Source organism: Octopus sinensis, linkage group LG27 (assembly GCF_006345805.1).
Source record: "Octopus sinensis linkage group LG27, ASM634580v1, whole genome shotgun sequence".
Taxonomy (NCBI): Eukaryota; Metazoa; Mollusca; class Cephalopoda; order Octopoda; family Octopodidae; genus Octopus; species Octopus sinensis.
The window spans coordinates 11961005-11986319 of record NC_043023.1 but is presented as its reverse complement, the minus strand read 5'-3'; the positions used below and the strand labels follow the sequence as shown (position 1 = coordinate 11986319).

The window sequence follows — 25315 nt, the reverse complement described above, 5'->3', positions numbered from 1 at the left end:
AAAGCACTATTTGCAGAAAATAATTTATCACAGATATCACAACAATACAGTTTCTCTTCTATATCAGAATTGTTCAGTTTAATTAAATCATTCATTATCTCTCTATATATAAACGGTAAAATGTCTGTGTGTGTGTCCTTTGTACAAATCCACAATTTTTAAGTTAGAGGGCTCACACTTTCTATGGTCATTCAAAACTGTCCAAGGGTGGTCGTGCACATCTTTACATTTCCCCAGTTACCCTGCAAAGCCCTTAAAAAATCAATAGAATTGACGTTTTTGTGAATTTTCTATCCAAATCCCAATCAAAATGCCCGAAACTTGATATGCCAATTGAATGCCAACTAGCTGTATGTGATTGGTTGGAGATTTGGACAGTACTCACGTGTATGTGTGTACGTTCACAGCTGTATATGCATGCACTAGCATTATGACCCAGTGTTGCCGGGTCATATTGCTAGACAAATAATAATTTGTTATACATATGACAATGACTGTGCTTGTTTTATTTCTACGAATGTTTGTGTTCAGTTGTGTCACAATCTTCAGACAAAAATTTAGTGTCGTGTTTCTTTCATCTGTGATCTGAAGATCCAAAACTGCAAATGTAAACTGATGGTCGAGAAATGGATTAGCCTGGTTACAGAGAAGAAGTGATGAGCAAATTTGATATCTATGCATTTTCTGATTTTCATTAAAATCCTGTGATATCCATTTGTCAAGCTTTTTGACTTTTCAATTGCATGCAAATGGCTGCAGTAGTTTTCTACCTTGTAGTTCTTTTGCCATTCCTTGAGTTGCTTTACATGGATCTCTCTCAATGACCGTCTTTAATTGATAACAGATGGACATCCACTATGCTCATGATCTTTATGGCTCAGGTCTCCACTCTGAAATTGTTTAAACCATTTTCAATCTGACCACTCACTGCTCATTTCCTCACCGAATGTTTCGTTGATATTGTGAGCAGTTTCAGCTGCTTTACGTCCTTTTTTGAAGTTGAATAACAAAATTGCTCGAATATCGCTCTTTCACACTTCCATTTCAGATTATTGTAACAGTGAAAAAAATATCAATGTTAATTTATTGGAGCATTTGGACAAGTCTATTACTCTTTTACTTGTTTCAGTCATTTGACCGCGGCCATGCTGGAGCACTGTCTTTAATCGGGCAACTCGACCCTGGGACTTATTCTTTTGTAAGCCCACTACTTGTTCTATCGGTCTCTATTGCCGAACCGCTAAGTAATGGGGACATAAACACACCAGCATCGGTTGTCAAGCAATGCTAAGGGGACAAACACACACACATATATATATATATACACAATGGGTTTCTTTTCAGTTTCCGTCTACCAAATCCACTCGGAAGGCTTATGTTAGCCCAAGGCTATAGTAGAAAACACTTGCTCAAGGTTCCACGCAGTGGGACCGAACCTGGAACCATGTGGTTGGTAAACAAGCTACTTACCACACAGCCAACGTGCGCTTGTAAATGTTTGTATTATAAGGCAATTTCAAAAAGACGTTTAAAAAAATTCAAAACTCTACAAAAACCTGGTACAAACTCTTCATGGTTCAAAACGTTGCTTACTTTTCACTCAACCTAATATATCAAATTAAATACACAACTGAAAGAGCTACTATTAGTTTCATGCTATTATGATACTGGGACAGGCATAGTTACAAAACATACTATGAAGCTTAGGGGCATAAGGCCAAAGAAACCAAGCCAAATCTGACTGGAACCTGGAGCAGCACTCTGGTTTGACAGCTCCTGTCACACTTGACCACCAAAGCTTGCATAAAAATGGACATTAAAGTATGATGATGATGATGTTGATGATGAAAACACAACAAAGACAAAATCAATGTCACTTAAAACTTTTATTCCTTATTCCCATTCCTTTATTCTCTCATAACAAATTCCTCAAAAATCCAGCACAATCATCTTCAGAAACCAAAGTCATTTCTGTGTTGATATATTTAGATATATAAATGATATTGAAGTTGGGATTCATTAATATCAAATTGCTAATGATGAAATTAAGGTTGATAAGGTCAAACTTGAATAGGAATAAATCTAGTCTTTTAACAGACATAATATTCGTAATTGTTGTCCTGTTCTAATAAATTTTGATATTGATACAGTTATACTTGTGTATGAATATTCACATGTGTACTTAAGTAGCCTTTTTGAGAGAAACATTTACCACAGATATCACAATGATATGGCTTCTCTCCTGTATGAACACGCTTGTGATTAGTCAAATGACTGTTTCCAGTGAATGATTTACCACAGATATCACAATGATACGGCTTCTCTCCTGTATGAATACGTCTGTGAGTAATCAAATTGGTATTAACAGAAAACGATTTACCACAGATATTACACTCATATGGTTTTTCCCCTGTGTGAATACGTCTGTGCCTAGTTAAGTAATTGTTGTTAGAAAATGACTTGCCACAGATATCGCAATGACATGGCTTCTCTCCTGTATGTGTACGTTTGTGTTTGGTGAAGTCCCCACTTTGAGGGAAAGATTTACCACAGATGTCACAATGATATGGTTTCTCTCCTGTATGAACACATTTGTGAATAGTCAACTGAGTATTAAAAGTGAATGATTCACCACATATATTACAACGATATGGCTTCTCTCCTGTATGAATACGTAGGTGTCTGGTTAAAGGGCTATTTCCAGAAAATGATTTACCACAGATATCACACTGATATGGTTTTTCCCCAGTATGAGTACGTTTGTGAGTGGTTAAAGTGTAAATTCGAGAAAATGATTTACCACAGATATTACAATGATATGGCCTCTCTCCTGTATGTGTACGTTTGTGTTTGGTGAAGTCTCCACTTTGAGTGAAAGATTTACTGCAGATGTCACACTGATATGGTTTTTCCCCACTATGAATACGTTTATGATTAGTCAATTTACTATTTCCAGAAAACGATTTACCACAGATGTCACAACGATATGGCTCCTCTCTTGTATGAACACGTTTATGATTAATCAAAGTGCTATTTCCAGAAAACGATTTACCACAGATTTCACAACGATATGGCTCCTCTCTTGTATGAACACGTTTGTGATTAATCAAAGTGTTATTTGCAGAGAATGATTTACCACAGATATCACACTGATATGGTTTTTCCCCAGTATGTGTACGTTTGTGATAAATCAAATTACTACTTACAGAGAATGATTTACCACAGATTTGACAATGATGTGGCTTTTCTCCTGTATGTGTACGTGTGTGTCTAATCAACTGATCACTTCGAGAGAATGATTTATCACAGATATCACATTGATATGGTTTCTCACCTGTATGAGTACGTTTATGTACAGTTACAGCACTTCTGTAAGTGAATGATTTACCACAGATATCACAGTGATGTGGCTTCTCTCTTGTATCAGGGGTTTTTGGTTCAGCAAAATTTTCCATTATGAGAGAATAATTTGTCATACATATCACAACAATAATAAATTTTTCATTTCTATGAATATATTTAATGCTATGTTTCTTTCATCTGTGATCTTGCTTAATATCCAAAACAGGAGTTGTAAACTTAATTAACCAGTCAGTTAATTAACCTGTAAATTGATCATCTCCTCAACATTCCAGACAGTGAAGTCAAGTAAATGTCGAAGATTTTATTTATACAAAGAAGTTGATGCGTTGATGAATGTACCTTATGAATATATGGTCTTCCTTTAATTGATGAAAGTCAATCAAAATATCAAAGGTACATCTGAATGAAGAAACGTCAACATGATGTGATATTCTGAAACAGAAAAAAAGAAGCAGTGAGATAAAGAGAATAGTTAAACAACATAGTAATTCAACATTGCAAATCTTACAACATCAACACTGTCATTGATTTAATGTCTGGGTTTCATGGGTCAGAATCCATTGAGGCATTGAAACTTTTACAACATTCTGTATATTGATGAATCGCTTCAACATTTCCCTAATTATTTATGTTTTCTTTCTCTTCTAAGTAAAGAAATCATTTTTTAAAACAATATATATAATTTTTTTACACAAATTAAATATTTTTCGGACAGTTAATCCTCGTTGCCGGAATTTTAACAAAAAAAAAAATCAAAGGCGATTTATTAGTACAAAACTCAATATTGGTAATTGTTAATACGCAAAGTAAATAATTTTTAAAACTAAGTAAATATATTATTTTTATAAACAAAGGTTAGGGTTAAAAAGCCGTTGTAGGATCGACTACCTACGACTAGCTAGAGCGAGTGCGCGCACCGGGACCACTGTTTGCTTGTAGTACCGATCTGTTGTTTATGGAAACCTATGATCGAATGTTACATGCCATACACAGTAAATTAATTTGGGTACTATTTTAGAAGAGTGGTCCCGGTGCGTGTAAATAAAATTACAAAATGAAATACAAATAAATAATTTTTTAAACAAAGGAAATAAAACGGCGATTCACAAAATCACAAAGTAAATAATTTTGAAACTAAGTAAATAAATTATTTTTATAAACAAACTAAGGTTAGGGTTAAAAAGTTGTAGGATCGACTACTTACGACTAGCTATCGCGAGTGCGCGCACTGGGACCACTGTTCGATAGTAGTACTAGGTTTAGGTTTCGGGTTAAAAAGCCGTTTTAGGATCGACTACTTACGACTAGCTAGCGCGAGTGCGCGCACCGGAACCACTGTTCGCTAGTAGTACCGTAAACTTTTGTCAATTTACCGTATTCACATATAAACAACGAGTCAGAGTTCAGTAATTAAGCACCTTAATTAATAATTTACTTGGACCTCGGTTAAGTGTTATTTCCCTTTATACGATTGTATTTCTTTAATTCTCTTATAGATGGCTCTACTGAGCGATTGGTTTCGTTCAAGGGTTTTTCTTTGTCCCTTTCTGTCAACAACTTCCCCTTCAAGTTCTCACCAGATTATTTTAAGGAAGTGTACTCACATATTCTACTCTGCGGCCGTTTCCCAGCACACGACATGGCATCATCGCAGATACTGTAGGAATAAAGACGTCTTCCACCCCTGCCTTCCTGACGTCATGCCTTTCGTACCTCCGGTCCTTTCCTGACGTCATTTCCTCTCCCTTCTAATTATTCTCCTTCCTTGGAAGAACAATGAGCCTTTATTCCGTTTCGTAGTCGTCCATTTTGTTGAGGGCGAGGATCTTTCCGGTTTGAACGGCAGTTTTTTCTAGCGGTGTCACATGAAATTTTCACCCATAATTATGACCCTAGTATCGATTTATTGCATTTCAATCTGTTTTAGGGTTAAGGGTAGTATGAAGGGTATCTTTTTTTCTTCAGAAATGTAAATAAACTGAATCTGTTTCTTAAACGAGGGACATATTCAAACGCCACAGAATGTTTTTTTTACCTCAACAGACGTCATTGATTGGTTGAAGTTACAGAAATTGAAGAAAGAAAACAACAAATATCTTACAAACTATAAAATTTTCTCAATAAAGCCAAGATAAAAAGATGTTTTATAAACACATTCTAGCAGTATACGAAGTTTAAAAGTGTTTAGTTACGTGGAAATTATTTTTAAAAATCTGCCGGTCAAACCGAAAAGATCCTAGAATATACAAGTACACTTTGTTAAAATAATCTGGTGAGAATTAAAAAAAACTTGAAGATGGAGTTATTCACAGAAAGGGACAAAGTTAAAAAGACACCGGAACGAATCCAACGAATCAGTAGCGCTCTCTATTGGAGAATTAAGGAAATACAATTATATCAAGGGGAAACAACTTCTTCACCACATCAACCACGAAGCCAAAACAGCTAATTAGGGAAGTTAATTAGGGAGGTTAATTACCGATCACTGAGTCACTGTTTATTTGTGAATACGGTAAGTTGACAAAGATTTACTTTAAGGCTGTAATAGTGTTGATAATACTACTAATAATAAGGTAAATGATAGAATTCTGTGAACCTCTCGATGTTACAGTAATTATTTTTCCAAGCGGGCACCTGACAATAATTAGGAAAATATATTTGTTCGTCTTAATTAATCATTTCCAAACTGAAATGTTGATTTGTTGTTTATAAAATACTATGATCGACTGTTACATGTGATATAAAGTAAATTAGTTGGTATAAATGAATGTAATGTGGCATAATTAATTAGTAAAATGAGAAGAAACCGATTGAAGAATTCCACATTAAGAGACGACTATGAATTGTGTGGGATTTGGCTGCTATTTCTAGCTATGGAAGAGATATATCTTTGATTTGTGCGGGATTTGACTGCTATTTCTAACTATGGAAGAGAGATTCTATGATTTGTACGATATTTGGTTGATATTTCTAGCTGTGAAAGAAAAATGTATTTTATTTGTGCAGGATTTGACTGCTATTTCTAACTAAGGAAGAAAGATGACTATGAATTGTGTGGGATTTGGCTGCTATTTCTAGCTATGGAAGAGAGATGACTATGAATTGTGTGGGATTTGGCTGCTATTTCTAGGTATATATCTTTGATTTGTGTGGGTTTGGTGTCTGTTTCTATCTGTGGAAGCTACCTTCTACACTTTCCATCGTTGCCAAATTCGGAAAAGGAAGAATTACATGTTTCATTTTGTACTGAAAAGGCAAAGTGGAGACAAGAATTGCAATGGCGATCTGTGTTCTAAAGGGGTGAGGAACAACGTTCCAAAATCATGGATAGCTGTGTACCCCCACCCCGAATTTGTTGTCTCATAACTTCCAGAAAATAGATACTTTTTACTAAAACATTCAACAAATAATCTCTTGGATCTTGTAGGTTGGGTGTACCTAAAGATTTGTTGGGAAAAATTCTTCCGAGGAGATTGGCAGAGGAGTTTTGGTAAATTCACACGACCCGACATCTGCCCCTTTATAACTTTGAGGAGAATACCTTTGAAACCGTTTAGATTATGATTATTGGGTTGGTGCATAATTATTTAACCAAAACATCTTTAAACGGCAGTCTGACTATCTGCCAAGCAAATGGGAAGCAGTAATTGAAAGAAACACAGAGCATCTCAAAATAAATACAGTAACGAAAGGGTTAATACAGTCTATGGGGATTGGACATTAAGCATAAGCCAGTGTGAGCAGTGGTTGCAGAAATTGCAAGCCAGAAACTACAGGCTAGAAGACGAGCCTTGTCCTGGAAGATCTGTAGAGCTCAATGAGGACAATGTACAAATTCTGGTGGAACAGAATCCCATCCTAACTGTTGAAGAACTGTCAGAGATGCTTGGATTTGGTCATTCAACCATTCATCGACATCTGAGAGAACAATACTGAAGGAGTATTTTTCATCACGGACAAGTGAATTTTGGAAGAGTGCTCTGCACGTTTTCTGCAGAGATGGAAGAGCATTGTAGAAAATGAAGGAGAGTATATTTTAGATTAAAAAAGAAATTTGTTTATTTTAATTATGAAAAATTAAAGAGGCATTATTTATGAGACACAGGCAGAAACAGATCTGCGTGCACAGCACACGAATTTACACCCATACACAGACATAAACTTATACACACACAGATGTATATATAGATGTTTGTGTGTGTATGTAAACTGTATGGATATGTAAGCTTTACACAAGATTTTCTGTTGTAAATTTTACTAAATTAAAATATTCTGTTGTTGAATGTTTATTTCTATAATTAATCTCAGCAGAAACGAATCTGTATTTTTTACATAGCCTCTAAAGCTTACACTGTTGTTTCTCTATAATTTCAGAACATCAACTGACATTGACGTAACAGAAGAAACATCCTCAATATTTACCATTTTTTAGTGACTAAAGCAAAATATTATGCAGAACAGATGTATAACATTGTTTGTAGAAATCTGTTGTAGAATTCCTGTGAAACATTTGCTCTGAAATAATACTATTAGCCATGACTTGGAACAACACTGACTGGAGTATCAAGAAGAGGGGCTTCTGTGCTGGTGAAACTTGGATAAATTTATATAATTGCTGCTAGTAAAAGGTAACAGTGGACAGAAATACAGGAGCAGGAGTATTTGTAAGGAATTAAGTATAAGAATAAAACAGGAAAAATATTTTAATTGGGATTTGAGAGGAAAATAATGGAAAAGAGTGAGAAACTTCAAGAATTGATTACCTCTGAACAAATGATAAAAGAAGAGAAAAATTTGTCTTATGACTGTGACATCTGTAAAAAGGTCTTCTCTCTCAAAGGTAACCTAATTTCCCACAAATGCATTCATACAGGAGAGAAACCATATCATTGTAATATTTGTGGTAAATCATTCTCTAAAAATTATGCTTTAAAGAGACACCAACGTATTCATACAGGAGAGAAGCCAAATTACTGTGAGATCTGTGGTAAATCATTTTCTGAAAGGTTCAAATTATCTGTACACAAACGTACTCATACGGGAGAGAAGCCATATCGTTGTGATATCTGTGGTAAATCATTCTTTCAAAGTATTCACATGACTGTACACAATCGTATTCATTCGGGAGAGAAACCGTATAGTTGTGATATTTGTGGTAAATCATTTTCTTATAATAATTGTCTAAAGAGACACCAACGTATTCATAAAAGAGAGAAGCCATATCACTGTGGGTTCTGTGGTAAATCATTCTCTGACAATAGTGCTTTAACAGCACACCAACGTATTCATACAGGAGAGAAGCCATATCATTGCGATATCTGTGGTAAATCATTCTCTGTTAGTAGTAGGTACACACAACACAAACGTATTCATACAGGAGAGAAGCCATTCTGTGATATTTGTGGTAAATCATTCTCTAAAAGTAGTGACTTACCAAGACACAAATGTATTCATACGGGAGAGAAGCCATATCGTTGTGATATCTGTGGTATATTATTCTCTCAAAATAGTACCTTAACTGCACACAAACGTATTCACACAGGAGAGAAACCCTATCGTTGTGATATTTGTGGTAATACATTCTCTGTAAGTAGTTCACTAGCACAACACAAACATACACATACAGGAGAGAAGCCGTATCACTGTGATATTTGTGGTAAACCATTCTCTCAAAATTATGCTTTAACATTACACAAACGTATTCATTCTGGGGAGAAGTCGTATCACTGTGATGTTTGTGGTAAATCATTCTTTAACTGCAGTTCGTTAACACAACACAAACGTATCCATACAGGAGAGAAGCCATATCGTTGTGATATTTGTGGTAAATCATTCTCTGACAATAGTGTCTTAACAACACACAAACGTATTCACACAGGAGAGAAGCCATATCGTTGTGATATTTGTGGTAAATCATTCTCTGAAAATAGTGCCTTAACAACACACAAACGTATTCATACAGGTGAAAAGCCATATCATTGTGATATTTGTGGTAAATCATTCCCTCGAAGTATTCACTTAACTGTACACAAACGTACTCACACGGGAGAGAAGCCATATCACTGTGATATTTGTGGTAAATCATTCTCTCAGAATATTGCCTTAAAAATACACAAACGTATTCATACAGGGGAGAAGCCATATCGTTGTGATATTTGTGGTAAATTATTTTCTGGAAGTAATAACTTAACAAGACACAAACATACTCATACAGGGGTGAAAGGAAAAGGGTAGTCCCTATAGTTTCCTGTTTGCTATATTTCTTTAATATTCCTGTGTTTTATGCAATGGAAATTATGATTAAAATATTTCCCAAAATTTCAGTTGTTTGTTTTGTTTTTGCAATATTCACCTCCCACTCCATCCTTGACCACTCATGCAGTTTCCTTTCCATGGTGTAAGGACCTCTTATACCAAATCTCCTCCTCCTGACGCCCCCACACATTATTCTTTCTTGAATATTGCATCTTGTAATTACAGTATATTTATAGTTTATTGCATTTTAAATGCTTCACTCATTAAATATGTTATACAATGACATAAGTTATTAATTATTTTATACTCAGGAATATTGTAAAGTTGTCAATATCTACATAAACAATGACTCCCCCCCCCCCCGAATACAAAACAGAAGAGACCACAAAGGAAGAACATGAGACATAAGTACAGTTTAGTGCCCCACACCAGACTGATTCATTGTTAGCTTTTCAATAATGGTTTCTTTAAATTAAACTTTACAGAGATGAGTTTTCAAATGTCCCAGATAAAGATTATTTTCATAAAATTGAGAATAAACATTTTGGAGGAGCCTGTATTATTTCTCCTATATGAAAAACAATGAAGTTTCCATAGAAACAGCTGGACTTCCAGAAGGTAAAAGTACTAGAATAATAAAACAAACCGAGAGCATTAGTACATAAGCAAGTGAATATATCTACAATCACCAATTGATAATAGTGCAAAAATGAAACTCGCTTTGATAAGACATCCCTAGAGAAAGAAAATTGTTTTCATCATCATCATCAATTAACGTCCGTTTTCCATGCTAGCATAGGTTGGACGGTTCGACTGGAGCCTAGTGCAGCCTCCATGGCTTACCAGAACCAGGTCGAACCGTCCAACCCATGCTAGCATGGAAAACGGACGTTAATTGATGATGATATCTTTATTATGGAAATTGTGGAACAAATTGATAAAACAACAAATTTCTCTCAACATTTGTGATACCATATCTGAAGAAATATAAGAATAATTTATAAATATCCTCAGAAAAATTTGAGAGGTTTCTATAAAGGTACACATGGGTCAGATCACAAATGTATGTGTAGTGTTTTCTCTCTGAATATGTGTTATGTATACCCGTGTTTGTATATAAACACATATCATTTACGTTTTCATCATCATCATCATTTAACGTCCGTTTTCCATGCTAGCATGAGTTGGACGGTTCGACCGGGGTCTGGTAAGCCATGGAGGCTGCACCTGGCTCTAGTCTGATTTGGCAGTGTTTCTACAGCTGGATGCCCTTCCTAACGCCAACCACTCCGCAACTGTAGTGGGTGTCTTTTACGTGCCACGATCGGTTGGTGCTTTTACATGTCACCGACACGGACACCAGTCAGGCGACGCTAGTATCTGCCACGTTCGGACGGTGCTTTTTACGTGTCACCAGCATGGGTGTCTTAACTACAATCTCCATTTGAACTTTTATTTTGACATTGACGTAATTGACTCAACAAGTCTAAAGAACAGCGGGTCACTCTACGATCCAAGGTTAGCACAACAGGCCGTCCTGCGGGCTATGAACTCACTTCATTTGTCGGGTCTTCGAATCCTCAAGAACAGTGGGTCACTCTATGATCCAAGGTTGTCAGATTTGTCGGGTCTTCGAAGTCATAGCATATTGAAAACAAATTTCCTTTCAATACAGACCCATAACACTGGCATTGTACATGTCCATTCTAAAATAAAGACCATAAACAGAGGTATATCAACGATAGTTATTCCAATACCACCTGAAAAGGAATGCGCAAAGGACATCATTGACAAAACAACAGTTTTCATACAGATGTGAGGTGGAAAGCTTTTTTCTAGGATGCCACTGCACTATTCTATCTACATTCTCGGTTTTCTTTAAACTATATATATATATATATGTAGAGAGAGAGAAACATATATATAGATATATATATATATATATATACATATATATATACTCTTTACTCTTTTATTTGTTTCAGTCATTTGACTGTGGCCATGCTGGAGCACCACCTTTAATCGAGCAACTCGACTCCGGGACTTATTCTTTGTAAGCCCAGTACTTATTCTATCGGTCTCTTTTGCCGAACCGCTAAGTGACGGGGACATAACCACACCAGCATTGGTTGTCAAGCAATGCTAGGGGGACAAACACAGACACACAAACACACACGCACATATATATATATACATATATACGACGAGCTTCTTTCAGTTTCTGTCTACCAAATCAACTCACAAGGCTTTGGTCGGCCCGAGGCTATAGTAGAAGACACTTGCCCAAGGTGCCACGCAGTGGGACTGAACCCAGAACCATGTGGTTGGTAAACAAGCTACTTGCCATACAGCCACTCCTGTGCCTATATATATATATCATCATCATCATCATCATCATCATTTAGCGTCCGTTTTCCATGCTAGCATGGGTTGGACGGTTCTACTGGGGTCTGTGAAGCCAGAAGGCTTCATCAGGCCCAGTCAAATCTGGCAGTGTTTCTACGGCTGGATGCCCTTCCTAACGCCAGACATATATATATATATTTATAGATATATATATATATATATATGTATATATAGACATATATATATATATATATATACATTTATAGACATATATATATTTATAGACATATATATATATATTTATAGACATATATATATTTATAATCATATATATAGACATATGTCTATTTATAGACATATATATATATTTATATAACCAGTTCAATTATATGCTAATTGGATATCAATAAAATATCGATAATGGGCCCCCTACAGGGTTTGAACTGTTATACAATAAAATGAGAAGGGTGCACAAAGTGTTGGGTTGAGAACCTACTAGAGGAAATGTGGTGACATAATGAGGGTTGGTTGATATCGGGGAAGGGGAGAAAACAGGAAGAGACAGAGAGACAAGGAACTGAAACAATAACACTATAGACAATGTCTTTCCTTTTCTTCCATATATGAGTAGCCACGGAGGGATATGTTGAGGCATAGTAAGTCATCATCATCATAGTTTAACATCCGGGTTGGACGGTTCAACTGGGGTCTGGGAAGCCAGAAGGCTGTACCAGGCCCCAATCTGATCTGGCAGTGTTTCTACAACTGGATGCTCTTCTTAACGCCAACCACTCCGTGAGGGTAGTGGGTGCTTTTTACGTGCCACCTGCACAGGTGCCAGACGAGACTGGCAAACGGCCATGATTGGATGGTGCTTTTTATGTGCCACCGGCACGGAGGCCAGACGAGGCTGGCAACAGCCAAAATCGGATGGTGCATTTTACGTGCCACCGGCACGGGGGCCAGTCAAGGCTGGCAACGGCCACAATCGGATGGTGCATTTTACGTGCCACCAGCATGGAGGCCAGTCATGGTGGCGCTCTGCAGAATAATTTCACTTTCATTTTGTGATAGCTATCATGCAGAAAATGTCAGCTTCCAAATCCTGTTTTCTGATTAGGAAAAAATTGATTAAGCTTTAAACCCCCCCGTATCAGGGAAGAGACAGAGACAGGAAGAGACAGAGAGACGGGTTGTGGGAGACAAACAAAGAGAAGGAGAGAGAATGTGTTTGCTAAAGGGAAGAGAGAATTTAAAAACTTCACAAAGCTCTACATGTGAAGACCTGTTGAGGCAAGTGAAAATCGAAATCGATCAACATCAATGGAAATTGCAGCTGTGATACCAGTGCCGGTGGTATGTAAGAGAACCATCCGACTGGCCTCATGCCGGTGGCACGTAAAAAGCACCATCCGATCGTGGCCATTTGCAAGCCTCGTCTGGCACGTAAAAAGCACCCACTACACTCACGGAGTGGTTGGCATTAGGAAAGGCATCCAGCCATAGAAACACTGCCAGATCAGACTGGGCCTGGTGCAGCCTTCTGGCTTCCCAGACCCCAGTTGAACCGTCCAACCCATGCCAGCATGGAAAGCGGACGCTAAACGATGATGATGATGATGTTCTTTAGTTTTTATATATCACTTAACACATCGAAATAACGCATAAACGGCTCCTTTCCCCCGAAAAGGAAAGACTTGGCAACTATTTCTCACACGCCCTGATACAACATAACAGCTATTTGCTATAAAGGACCCACCATTATCACAAATAGTTGTTACATGGTAGCAGGGCATACTTGAAATAGCAGCCAAATCTTTCCTATTTGGAGGAAAGTAGCATGGGTCAGCTCAGTGGTGATAATGAAGCTAGAACTTTCTGTCGGAAGCTGGTAATGGCACTCATGTAAGAATTAACACTTCCTTCTCTAAGCCTAGATTCGAAACCAAATCCAAGAATTCTCGGTCATCCAAACCACGGCGATCAACAGGCGCGAAAAAAGGTTTCCTTTGTTCTGTCAAAAAGTGATTGATCATCTCCCTTTGACCTGCAACCTCAGCCACGTCAGGCGAAGTTCAACTGGACAAGCGATGACCTTTTTAGGTACTAACTCTGCTGTAGTATGTCTGTCTTTCTAGCTGCCACAAATATTATAAAACCAAGTGAAACAGGAAAGGCAGCAGACACACGAGATAGATTTATCTATGACTCAAGGTTTTTGGCAGACGACAGAGACAGAGAGAAATGCTCAAAGCGCCGATAGAGTACTGTTTCGAATGAAACACACACACAAACATATTCATTCCTAATATGTACTCTGTTCAAGCAACTCATAGCAGTTGCCTGCATTTTGTATGTAGTGACCAATCACTAAACCAACACTGTAAATAAATGCTTTTCAATCATAAATCTGTTTACATACACACTTTACCACTACACTCTGGTAGGTGGAAAGGGGAGTCAGGTTAGTTTGTCTTTTTCAACACTTTGTATCAGACATACAGGAACTAATGTCTACAGGGATTCAATTTAAAGACCAAACCAGTCTGAGAACACGTACCATTTTAGCGTTAAAGAATGTGGCAGTGGATGATTTGAACATCAAACCCCTGGATCATTTGCCTGGTGACTGTTGCAGTCACAAGTCGATTAACTTTGTTCTCATATCCGATGAAGTTGTGAAATATCCTACTGAATTTTTGAATAGCCTGGCACCAACAGGTCTCCCATCTCACAACTTGCACCTCAAGGTTGGTGCACCAGTGATACTTTTATGAAACCTGCAAACATCCAAGCTCTGCAATGTCACACGAGATCGATGTAATCGACTCAGCCCCAGCCGCTATATTCATCAGACATTTCCCCATCTGCTTATCATTTATTTCAAAGTCTTCAAAATCATTTGGACAAGAAAAATATGAATTTTGTAGACGAGGTCAGAACAGTATTGAAGAGGAATTTCTTGTCACAGAGACAAGTGAATTTTGAAAGAAGGGCCTTGCAAATCAACGAAGTAGATGAAAGAGCATTGTAGAAAAGTTCTAATTGCTAATTCTTACCTTTATTCACCTGATTGAAATGGTTGTCTTGCAGGATGTAGCACTTTTGTTCATCAGTAAAGAACGTGTTTGAAACAGCTGTAGTGAACCACAGCCCATCCGTGTTATTAATTACTCTTCACCTTACTCAGAACTTTCTTTCGGTTCATTTGCATCTGGAGTCTACAGTCAACAGTGGAATATGTGCAGTGAGTGTAGTCCTTTATGAATGCGATGACAGTTACTTGTGGGTGTATGAATAACTTGAATGATAAATCCGTATATAATTTAGTAAGTATATATATGTCAGTGTATGCTGTGGGTAAATAGGTGGGTTATCCACAGCTCTACATTGATGTTTAACTATTTAAACGAGGTAGGCGCACTAAGGTTAAAGGATGATGATGATGATGAAAACACAACAAAGACCAAATCAATGTCACTTAAATCTTTTATTCATTATTCTCTCCTAACAAATTCCTCAAAAACTCCAGCACAATCCTCTTCAAACATCAAAGTTCTCACTGTGTTGATATATTTAGATATATCCATGATACTGAAGTTGATATTCATGAAAATGAAGTTGAATACATCAAGCTTGAAGTGAAATAAACCTTGTCTGGTAGAAGACAAAAAACTCATAATTGTTGATATGTTGTAATAAATTTTTATATTGATATTTTTACGCTTGTGTATGAATATTCAAATGTCTACTTAAGTGACCTTTTTGAGGGAATGATTCACCACAGATGTCACAATGATATGGCTTCTCTCCTGTATGAACACGTTTGTGAATAGTCAACTGACTATTTCTAAAGTATGATTTACCACAGATATCACAAGGATATGGCTCCTCGCCTGTATGTGTATATTTGTGTTTAGTCAATTCACTACAAAAAGAGAATGATTTACCACAGGTATCACAATGGTGTGGTTTCTCACCTGTATGTGTACGTTTGTGGTCAGTTACGCAACTACTTTGAGAGAATGATTTACCACAGATATCACAATGGTATGGCTTCTCACCTGTACGTGTATGTTTGTGGTCACTTAAAATACTACTTTGAGAGAACGATTTACCACAGAAGTCACAATGATAGGGTTTCTCTCCCATATGTGTACGCTTGTGTGCAGTCAAGTTAGTCCTTTGAGAGAATGATTTACCACAGATATCACAATGGTATGGCTTCTCACCTGTATGTGTACGTTTGTGTACAATCAAGTCACCACTTTGAGAGAATGATTTACCACAGATATCGCAATGGAATGGCGTCTCCCCTGTATGAACACGTTTGTGGTCAGTTAACTTACTACTGTCAGAGAATGATTTACCACAGATATCGCAATGATATGACTTTTCTCCTGTATGTGTACGTTTGTGGTCAGTTAAGTACCTACTTTGAGTGAATGATTTACCACAGATATCACAATGATAGGGCTTCTCTCCTGTATGTATACAGATATGCTGAGTTAAGTAAGTACTACGGGAGGAAGATTTACCACAGATATCGCAATGATATGGCTTCTTCCTTGTATGTGTACGTTCATGTATAGTCGAGACACCACTATCAGAGAATGATTTACTGCAGGTATTAGAGTGATATGGTTTCTCACCTGTATCAGAGTTGTTTGCTTCAGTTAAAGGATTCATCATGAGAGGATAATTTGTCATAAATATCACATTGATAGTGTTTATTTCATTTCTATGAGAACGTTTGTGTTCAGTTTTGTCACTATTTTTAGGGAATAATTTAATGCCGTTTCTTTCAGCTGAGATCTTGCTTAATATCTAAGTCAAGAGGTGACAATTGTCTACACCTTTGCAAAGTTATCCAAGCTTGATTAACCTGTAAAGCAATCATCTCCTCTACATTCCAGACAGCAAAGACTTCAAATTATTGCTGTTAATTCCATCGTCCAGAAGAAATATTTCCCAATATTTTGTCATAGACTTTCTTTATATAAAAACGTAGATGTATTGATGAATGCTCCTTATAAATATATCGTCTTCCTTTAGTCAATTAAAGTTGATAAAAATATCAAAGGCACATTTGAATGAAGTAATTTCTTTTATGTCAACAGGATGTGATATTCTGAAACAGAAAAAAAGAGTCAGTGAGATAAAGAGGATAGTCAAAAGATACAGTGATTCAACATTGGAAATATTCATTTCTACTCTAGGCACAAGGTCCAGAATTTGTGGGGAGGGGCCAGGCAATTAGATCGACCCCAGTATATAAATGGTACTCAATTTATTGACCCTGAAAGGATGAAACACAAAGTCGACCTTGGCAGAATCTGAACTCAGAACATAACGATGGACGAAATACTGCTAAGCATTTTGCACAACATTGCAAATATTACAACATCGGCTTTGTCATTCATTTAATGTCCATGTTTCTAGTGGTCAGAATCCATTGAGGCATGGAAAGGTTTACTGCCTGACTGGCCCCAAGCCAGTGTCACGTAAAACACACACAGTACACTCTTGGAGTGGTTGGCGTTTGGAAGGGCATCCAGATGTAGAAACATTACCAGATCATTTTGCAACCTGGTGCAGCCTCCTGATCTGCCAGCCTTCACTCAAACCGTCCGACCTATCCCAGCATTGAAACCAGACATTAAACAACGAGGATGATGATGATGATGTATATAGTGGAATCATTTCTACCTTTCTCTCTTTTTTCCTTCTTTTCTTTGTTTTCCTTGCTTCACATGTGAAGTGGGGTGGCTTAGTTGGTAGGGCACTTACCTCACAATTGCTGAATCTTTACAATTAATTTATGCATATATATCATTCCAACATGTGAACCAATAATCTGGCCCCTTTATTTCTCACTCTCTCTCTCCCTGTGGTTTCCTCTCACCCCTTTCTCTTGAAAAGTGTATGCTTGAAACATGAAACACTTTCCCATTCTTTCTGAGGATCTCTTGACCCCCTACTGTGAAAGTTGAGTGACATCCCAAGAGAACCAGGTTTAGAGGAGTTTATTTTGGCTTGCACAGATGATATCACTATCAGCGTTACCACAGCAGCATGCCTACATGAAGTGGGTAAGGCTATCGAGGTTTACAAGACGGTGGCAGGATACCCTTCCCCCTAACCCTTATAAATGTGGGATCTTTTCGGTTTGACCGGCAGTTTTTTATAAATAATTTCCACGTAACAACACTTTTAAACTTCGTATACTGGTAGAATTTGTTTATAAAACATCTTTTTCTCTTGGCTTTATTGAAAAAAATTCTATACTTTGTAAGATATTTGTTGTTTTTTTCTTCAATTTTTGCAATTTCAACCAATCACTGACGTCTATTGAGGTGAAAACGTTCTGTGCCGTATGAATGTTTCTCGTTTAAGAAACAGATTGGGTTTATTAACATTTCTGAAGAAACAAAGATACCCTTCCCCCACCCCTAACTCTAACCCTAAAACAGATTGAAATGCAATAGATCGATACCAGGGTCATAATTATGGGTGACAATTTCATATGACACCGCTAGAAAAAACTGCCGTTCAAACAGAAAAGATCCGTTGGATTCGTTCCGGTCTTTTTCTTCGTCGCATTCAGTCAACAACTTCACTTCCAAATTTCCACCAGATTATTATAACAAAGTCTACTCACATATTCTATCCTACGACTGTTTCCAGTTCATGACTTCACCGCAAATACCTTAAGAAATAATCCGTCTTGTGGGTGTGGCATCGGGACGTGACGTCATGCCGTCGCTCTTCCGGTTCTCTCCCCCACAGCATTTCCTCTCTTTTCCAATTATTGTCCCTCCTTTCCATTGGTCCCGATCTAATTAATACCGCTTCTCTATTCCGCTCATAATCACCCATTTCGTTGGGTGTGATGTTCATTCACATTCCTAGTTGGTCTACTGTAGTGGATGGATGTTTTCGGTTTGAACGGCAGTTTTTTAAAACAATTTCCACGTAGGCGCAGGAGTGGCTGTGTGGTAAGTAGCTTTTATATTGTAAATATTATATATATTTCATTGTAAATAGCAAAACGTGTTAAGCTACTACACCCTATGTTTGTCTGTATTTGTATGTCCCCTCTATGTAACGCCTTAATGACGAATCTTTCATGAAATAAAGTAGCTTGCTAACCAACCACATGGTTCCGGGTTCAGTCCCACTGTGTGACACCTTAAGAAAGTGTCGGCTACTATAGCCTCGGGCCGACCAAAGCTTTCTGAGTGGATTTTGTAGACGGAAACTGAAAGAAGCCCGTCGTATATATACGTGTGTGTGTGTGTGTGTTTGACCCTGTAGCATTGCTTAACAACTGATGCTGGTGTGTTTATGTCCCCGTTACTTAGCGGTTCGGCAAAATGGACCGATAGAATAAATACTAGGCTTACAAAAAATAAGTACTGGGGTCGATTTGCTCGACTAAAGGCGGTGCTCCAGCATGGCCGCAGTCAAATGACTGAAACAAGTAAAAGAGTAAAGAGTAACTAAACACTTAATTAAAAAAACTGCCGTTCAAACCGAAAAGATCCGTACCTAGTAGAGTTTTATAGCAGAATATATGAGTACATTTTATTAAAATAATCTGATGAAAATTGGGATTAAGAAAAAACCGGAACGAAACCAACCAGTCAGTAGAGCCATCTATTGGAGAATTGAAGGAATACAACTTTACAAAGGGAAATAACTTCAACTCCACTTTGCCGCCACCAATTAAATTATTAATTAAGGTGCTTAATTACTGATCGTTGACTCGCTGTTTATGTCTGAATACGGTAAGTTGATAAAGATTTACTTTAAGGCTGTAACAGTGATAATAATGCTAATAATGATAATGTAAAGAATAGAATTATGTAACTCTCTCGATGTTACAGTAATTATTTTTCGAAGCGGGAACCTGACAACAATTAGGAAAATATAATTTGCTCGTCTTAATTAATAACTTCCAAACTGAAATGATGATCTGTTGTTTATGGAAACCTACGATCGACTTTTACATGTGATATAAAGGAAATTAATTGGTAAAATGAAAGTAATGTGTCATTATTGATTAGTAAAAGGTGAGGAGAACGGTTTAAGACTACCACATTAATTAATTCTGTTGTGTCTGGGGAGAGTCATTCTCTTTTAGTGCCTTATTATTTAACATACTCACGGATAAAATTTCCACTTATTTCTTATTTTTGTTTCCCTAAAATTTTCGTTTCGTCTTGCAACCTTTTCAATAGTTTTGACCTATTTCTTTATTACCCACAAGGTGCTAAACATAGAGGGGACAGACATAGGTATTAAATCGATTACATCGACCGCAGTGCGTAACTGGTACTTAATTTATCGACCCCGAAAGGATGAAACATAAAGTCGACCTCGGCGGATTTTGAACTCACAACGTAACGACAGACGAAACACGGCTACGCATTTCGCCCGGCGTGCTAACGTTTCTGCCAGGTCGACTCTGCCTTTCATCCTTTCGCGGTCGATAAATTAAGTACCAGTTACGCACTGGGGTCGATGTAATCGACTTAATCCCTTTGTCTGTCCTATGTTTAGCCCCTTGTGGGTAATAAGGAAACAGATAAAAATTTCAAATTTTAGCCCAGGGCCAGCAACCTTTCATGTGAGCGAGAAGTAGATATATAGACCCCACGGCGGCGAGCTGGGCGAAATGCCTAGCGGTATTTCGTCTGTCGCTACGTTCTGAGTTCAAATTCCGCCGAGGTTGACTTTGCCTTTTATCCTTTCGGGGTCGATAAATTAAGGACCAGTTACGCACTGGGGTCGATGTAATCGACTTAATCCGTTTGTCCCCTCTATGTTTAGCCCCTTGTGGGCAATAAAGAAATAAGAATATATGGACCCCAGTATTTCCAGAAAGGAATGAAAGGCAAGATCGACCTCGGCCTTATTTGAACTCAGAACCTTCCGCCGAAGTCGAGATTTGACTTAAATTCTTTTCAGAGTGTATAAATAATAACGACGATGATGATGATGATAAGCATTTTTACTTAAGGCATAAGGCCTGTAATTTGGTTGGAGGTGTAATTCTATTATATGGACCCCTGCTTCTTATTTTATTGAACTCGGAAGTCTGAAAGGCAAAATGAACCACGGTGGAATTTGAACTTTTAGAGTAAAATCCGATGAGAGTTACATGTGATAGAAAGTAAATAGATAAAAGATTTCGTAGATTAACGGTAATTCAGAATCGTTTGATGTTTGTTACATTTAATGGATCTTTAACTTTTGAAGGCCAGATTTTAACACAATTTCTAGTTAACTAAACACTTTGAAACTTCGTATACTGGTAGAATGTGTCAAAATAAAACATTTTTTTTCTTGGCTTTCTTGAGAAAATTGTAATTTATTTGTTTAACGTTGTTTAATTTTTCACACTTTAACCAATCCTTTGCCCTCTATTGAGCTAAAATCATTTGCTGCGTCTAAAACTGAGACAACATCCTGTAACTAACCCTAACTTTTTTTTCTTAATTGTTAAATTAATTTAATTGTTTATAGAATTATTTTGATTGTTAATTGTTTAAATCACTTTCCATTGCTTTCAGGTTTTTTACACGCGTGACAATTAAATTAATTTAGGCCTTCAAAAGGAAAAGATCCCATTTAATTACTGCACAATAAGAGGAAACTTGCCTAATTAATTCTGATAGAATAGCTACAAATCCGTCTGGGGTCAGTACTTAAATGTACCCCACCGACTTCGTTTTCTCGTCACTTTCTGAAAAATTGGTGTTTTTAAATGAAATCTCTAAAAGAAGTACTCCAGCATGGCTACAGTCCCTGGGTAAAACAGTAACTGACACTCTGTGTTTTAGTTCATCCAATCAACTGAAAAGCCTGCTCATGGAATTGACATTCAAATGGCTGAGCATTCTTTCTGAAAAATCAGTATTTTTAAATCATCATCATCATCAACGTTTAACATCCGTTTTCCGTGTGAGCATGGGTTGGACGGTTCGGCCGGGGTCTGGGAAACCTGGAGGCTGCACCAGGCTCCAGTCTGATCTGGCAGTGTTTCTACGGCTGGATGCCCTTCCTAACGCCAACCACTCCGTGAGTGTAGTGGGTGCTTTTTACATGCCACCTGCACAGGTGCCAGACGAGGCTGGCAAACACCCACGATCGGTTGGTGCTTTTTACGTGCCGCCGGCACGGGGGCCAGGCGAGGCTGGCAAACGGCCACCAACGGATGGAGCTTTTTACGTGCCACCGGCACAGGGGCCGGACAAGGCTGGCAAATGGCCATGATTGGATGGTGCTTTTTACGTGCCACCTGCACAGGTGCCAGACGAGGCTGGCAAACGCCAACGATTGGTTGGTGCTTTTTACGTGCCACCGGCATGGGGGCCAGACGAGGATGGCAAACGGCCACCAACGGATGGTGCTTTTTACGTGCCACCAGTACAGGGGCCAGACGAGGCTGGCAATGGCCACGAAATCTCCTATTACATTATTTCAGATGGTGCAGTTTCTGATTATATCCGAATTTGTTATGAAAACCTGCTTTCGGGGCCTGTGCAGTGCAGAAGAATTTCATATGATTTACACGCATCAGTCTCATTTCGTTATAATTTACTCAAAAATTTGTGTTCTAATGAAATTTTGTAAAAGGTACCATTCGAGTGGTATAGATTACGATTGCATCGGAATTTGTTGTGAAAACCTTTCTCTCTCTCTTTTCAACAATTTCAAAAGTATCTCATCCTCTGCAGGTCGTTTAGTATGCTAGAAGCAGCAGTCATTACATGGCTTTATCCTAAGACCTGTAGCATGACAAACCTTTCCTTTTAGGTACATTTATTTGTGGGATTAATAAAAAGTACTCCAGCATGGCCACAGTCCCTGGGTGACACAGTAAGTGACACTCTGTGTTTTAGTTTAGCCAATCAACTGAAAAGCCGGCTCATGGAATTAACATGCAAATGGCTGAGTATTCCACAGACATGGGGACCCTTGATATAGTCTTCAGTGAGGCACAGCATGACACAGATGGTGAGAAGACTGGCCCTTTGAATTACAGGTGAAATTCATTTTTGACACCTGAGTGGACTTATTGCAAAGTGAAATAAAATGGCTTGGAGACTCATTGCCCCACTGTGTATCAAACTCACAACTTTACAATTGTGAGTGAAATACCCTAACCACTAAGCCATGCCACTTCACAGGTGAAACAAGTGAAAGGAGAGAAGAGAAAGAAAAGAGATAAATAATTAGAGAAATGTGGAAGCGATTCATCTATATACAGAATGTTGTAAAAGTTTCAATGCCTCAATGGATTCTGACCCATGCAAACGTAGATATTAAATGGATGACAATTGATGTCGTAAAATCGAATTACACTGTTGTTTAACTATCCACTTTATCTTACTGCTTCTTTTCCTATTTCAGAATAACACATCGTGTCAACATAAAAGAAATTTCTTCAAGCAGATGTGCCTCTGATGTTTTTATTGACTTTCCTTGACTGAAGGACGTCCACGTATTAACAAGAAACATTCATCAATACATCATACTCTTAATATAAATTTGATTTTCGACAAATGATGGGAAAAAATTTCTGGACATTGTTTTTCACAACAACATTGTTTTTCTTCACTGTCTGCAATGTAGAGGAGATTATCAATTAACAGTTTGATTAACGTTGGATAACTTTACAAAAGATTTGACAGTTTACATTTTAGACATTAAGTAAAATCACAAACGAAAGAAACATAAGATGAAATTATTCTCTAGAAATAGTGACACAACTAAACACTAACATCCACAGAATTTTGAAAAACACACTATTATTGTGATATTTATTATTCTCTCATAATGAATAATTTGACTGAACCAAAAACCCCTGATACAAGAGAGAAGCCATATCATTGTGATGTCTGTGGTAAGTCATTCTCTCAAAGTGGTTCTTTGACTTGTCACAAACGTATTCATACTGGGGAAAATCCATATCACTGTGATATCTGTGGTAAATTATTTTCTGGGTCTGGTCCCTTGAAATCACACAAACGTGTTCATACAGGAGAGAAGCCATATCACTGTGATATTTGTGGTAAATCATTCTCTCAAAGGGGTCACTTGACTAAACACACATACACACATACAGTAGATAAGCCATTTCATTGTGATATCTGTGATAAATTTTTCACTACCAATAGTCTCTTAATTCGTCACAAACGCATTCATACTGGGGAAAAACCACATCACTGTGATATCTGTGGTAAATCATTCTCTCAAAATTATGCCTTAACAATACACAAACGTATTCATACTGGGGAAAAGCCATATCACTGTGATATCTGTGGTAAATCATTCTCTGAAAGGGGTTCTTTGACTCGTCACGAACGTATTCATACTGGGGAAAATCCATATCACTGTGATATCTGTGGTAAATTATTTTCTGGGTCTGGTCCCTTGAAATCACACAAACGTGTTCATACAGGAGAGAAGCCATATCACTGTGATATTTGTGGTAAATCATTCTCTCAAAGGGGTAACTTGACTTATCACAAACGTATTCATACTGGGGAAAAACCATATCAGTGTGATATTTGTGGTAAATTATTTTCTAGGTTTGTGCCCTTGAAATCACACAAACGTGTTCATACAGGAGAGGAGCCATATCACTGTGATATTTGTGGTAAATCAATTTCCACAAAAGAAACTTTGGCTCGTCACAAACGTATTCATACTGGGGAGAAGCCATATCAATGTGATATCTGTGGTAAATCATTCTCTCAAGGTGGTGACGTGCTTAAACACAAACGTACTCATACAGGTGAGAAGCCATATCATTGTAATATCTGTGGTAGATCATTTTCTGCAAGTAGTGACGTGATTAAACACAAACGTACTCATACAGGAGAGAAGCCATATCATTGTAGTATCTGTGGTAAATCATTCTCTGAAAATTCTAATTTGACTAGACACCAACGTGTTCATACAGGAGAGAAGCCATATTGTAATATCTGTGGTAAATCATTCTCCCAAAATGTGGGCTTGTCTAAACACAAATGTACCCATACGGGGAAGAAGCCACATGATTGTGATATCTGGTGAATCATTCTCTAGCAATAGTAACAAACCTATTCATACTGGGGAAAAACCATATCAGTGTGATATCTGTGGTAAACCATTCTCTGCAAATGGCCTCTCAAGTACACATGTGAGTATTCATACACAAGTGTAACAGTATCAATATCAAAATTTATTAAAACATGACAACAATTATGAGCATTTTGTCTGCTAAAAGACAGGGTTTATTCCTCTTCAAGCTTGACATTATCAACTTCAGTTTCTTGGATGTCAACATGAAATTCAT

The 25315-nt window shown here is 37.5% G+C and overlaps 4 protein-coding genes and 1 pseudogene across 5 annotated transcripts in view; 4 read left to right on the top strand and 1 right to left on the bottom strand.

Moving 5' to 3' along the window:
- The window catches only part of LOC115225384 (zinc finger protein 208-like), a 146709-nt gene extending 141433 nt beyond the window's left edge, over positions 1 to 5276 (bottom strand). Inside the window, exons 1-2 of the mRNA XM_036514150.1 lie at positions 4968 to 5276; positions 3605 to 3795 (exon numbers count right to left, since the gene is read on the bottom strand). The gene's annotated coding sequence lies outside the window, so the exon portion shown is untranslated. The remainder of the gene's footprint in view (positions 1 to 3604; positions 3796 to 4967) is intronic.
- The window catches only part of LOC115225439 (early growth response protein 1-like), a 424836-nt gene that overhangs the window by 88592 nt on the left and 310929 nt on the right, over positions 1 to 25315 (top strand). The gene's annotated exons all lie outside the window — the stretch shown is intronic.
- The window catches only part of LOC115225462 (zinc finger protein 208-like), a 524237-nt gene that overhangs the window by 219620 nt on the left and 279302 nt on the right, over positions 1 to 25315 (top strand). The gene's annotated exons all lie outside the window — the stretch shown is intronic.
- LOC115225040 overlaps positions 1 to 25315 on the top strand; it is a 336418-nt pseudogene that overhangs the window by 107619 nt on the left and 203484 nt on the right.
- Positions 18852 to 25168, top strand: LOC115225299 (zinc finger protein 678-like). Of its 2 annotated transcripts, none has more exons than XM_036514257.1 (3): positions 18852 to 18962; positions 23386 to 24802; positions 24968 to 25150. In XM_036514257.1, exons 2-3 carry the CDS (start codon positions 23812 to 23814, stop codon positions 25051 to 25053), a joined length of 1077 nt encoding a protein of 358 aa, XP_036370150.1. In that variant the 5' UTR covers positions 18852 to 18962; positions 23386 to 23811; the 3' UTR covers positions 25054 to 25150. The 2 variants fall into 2 exon arrangements, with proteins under 2 accessions (XP_036370150.1, XP_036370151.1); XM_036514258.1 differs by lacking the exon at positions 18852 to 18962 and adding an exon at positions 19401 to 19754 and having other exon boundaries at positions 24968 to 25168.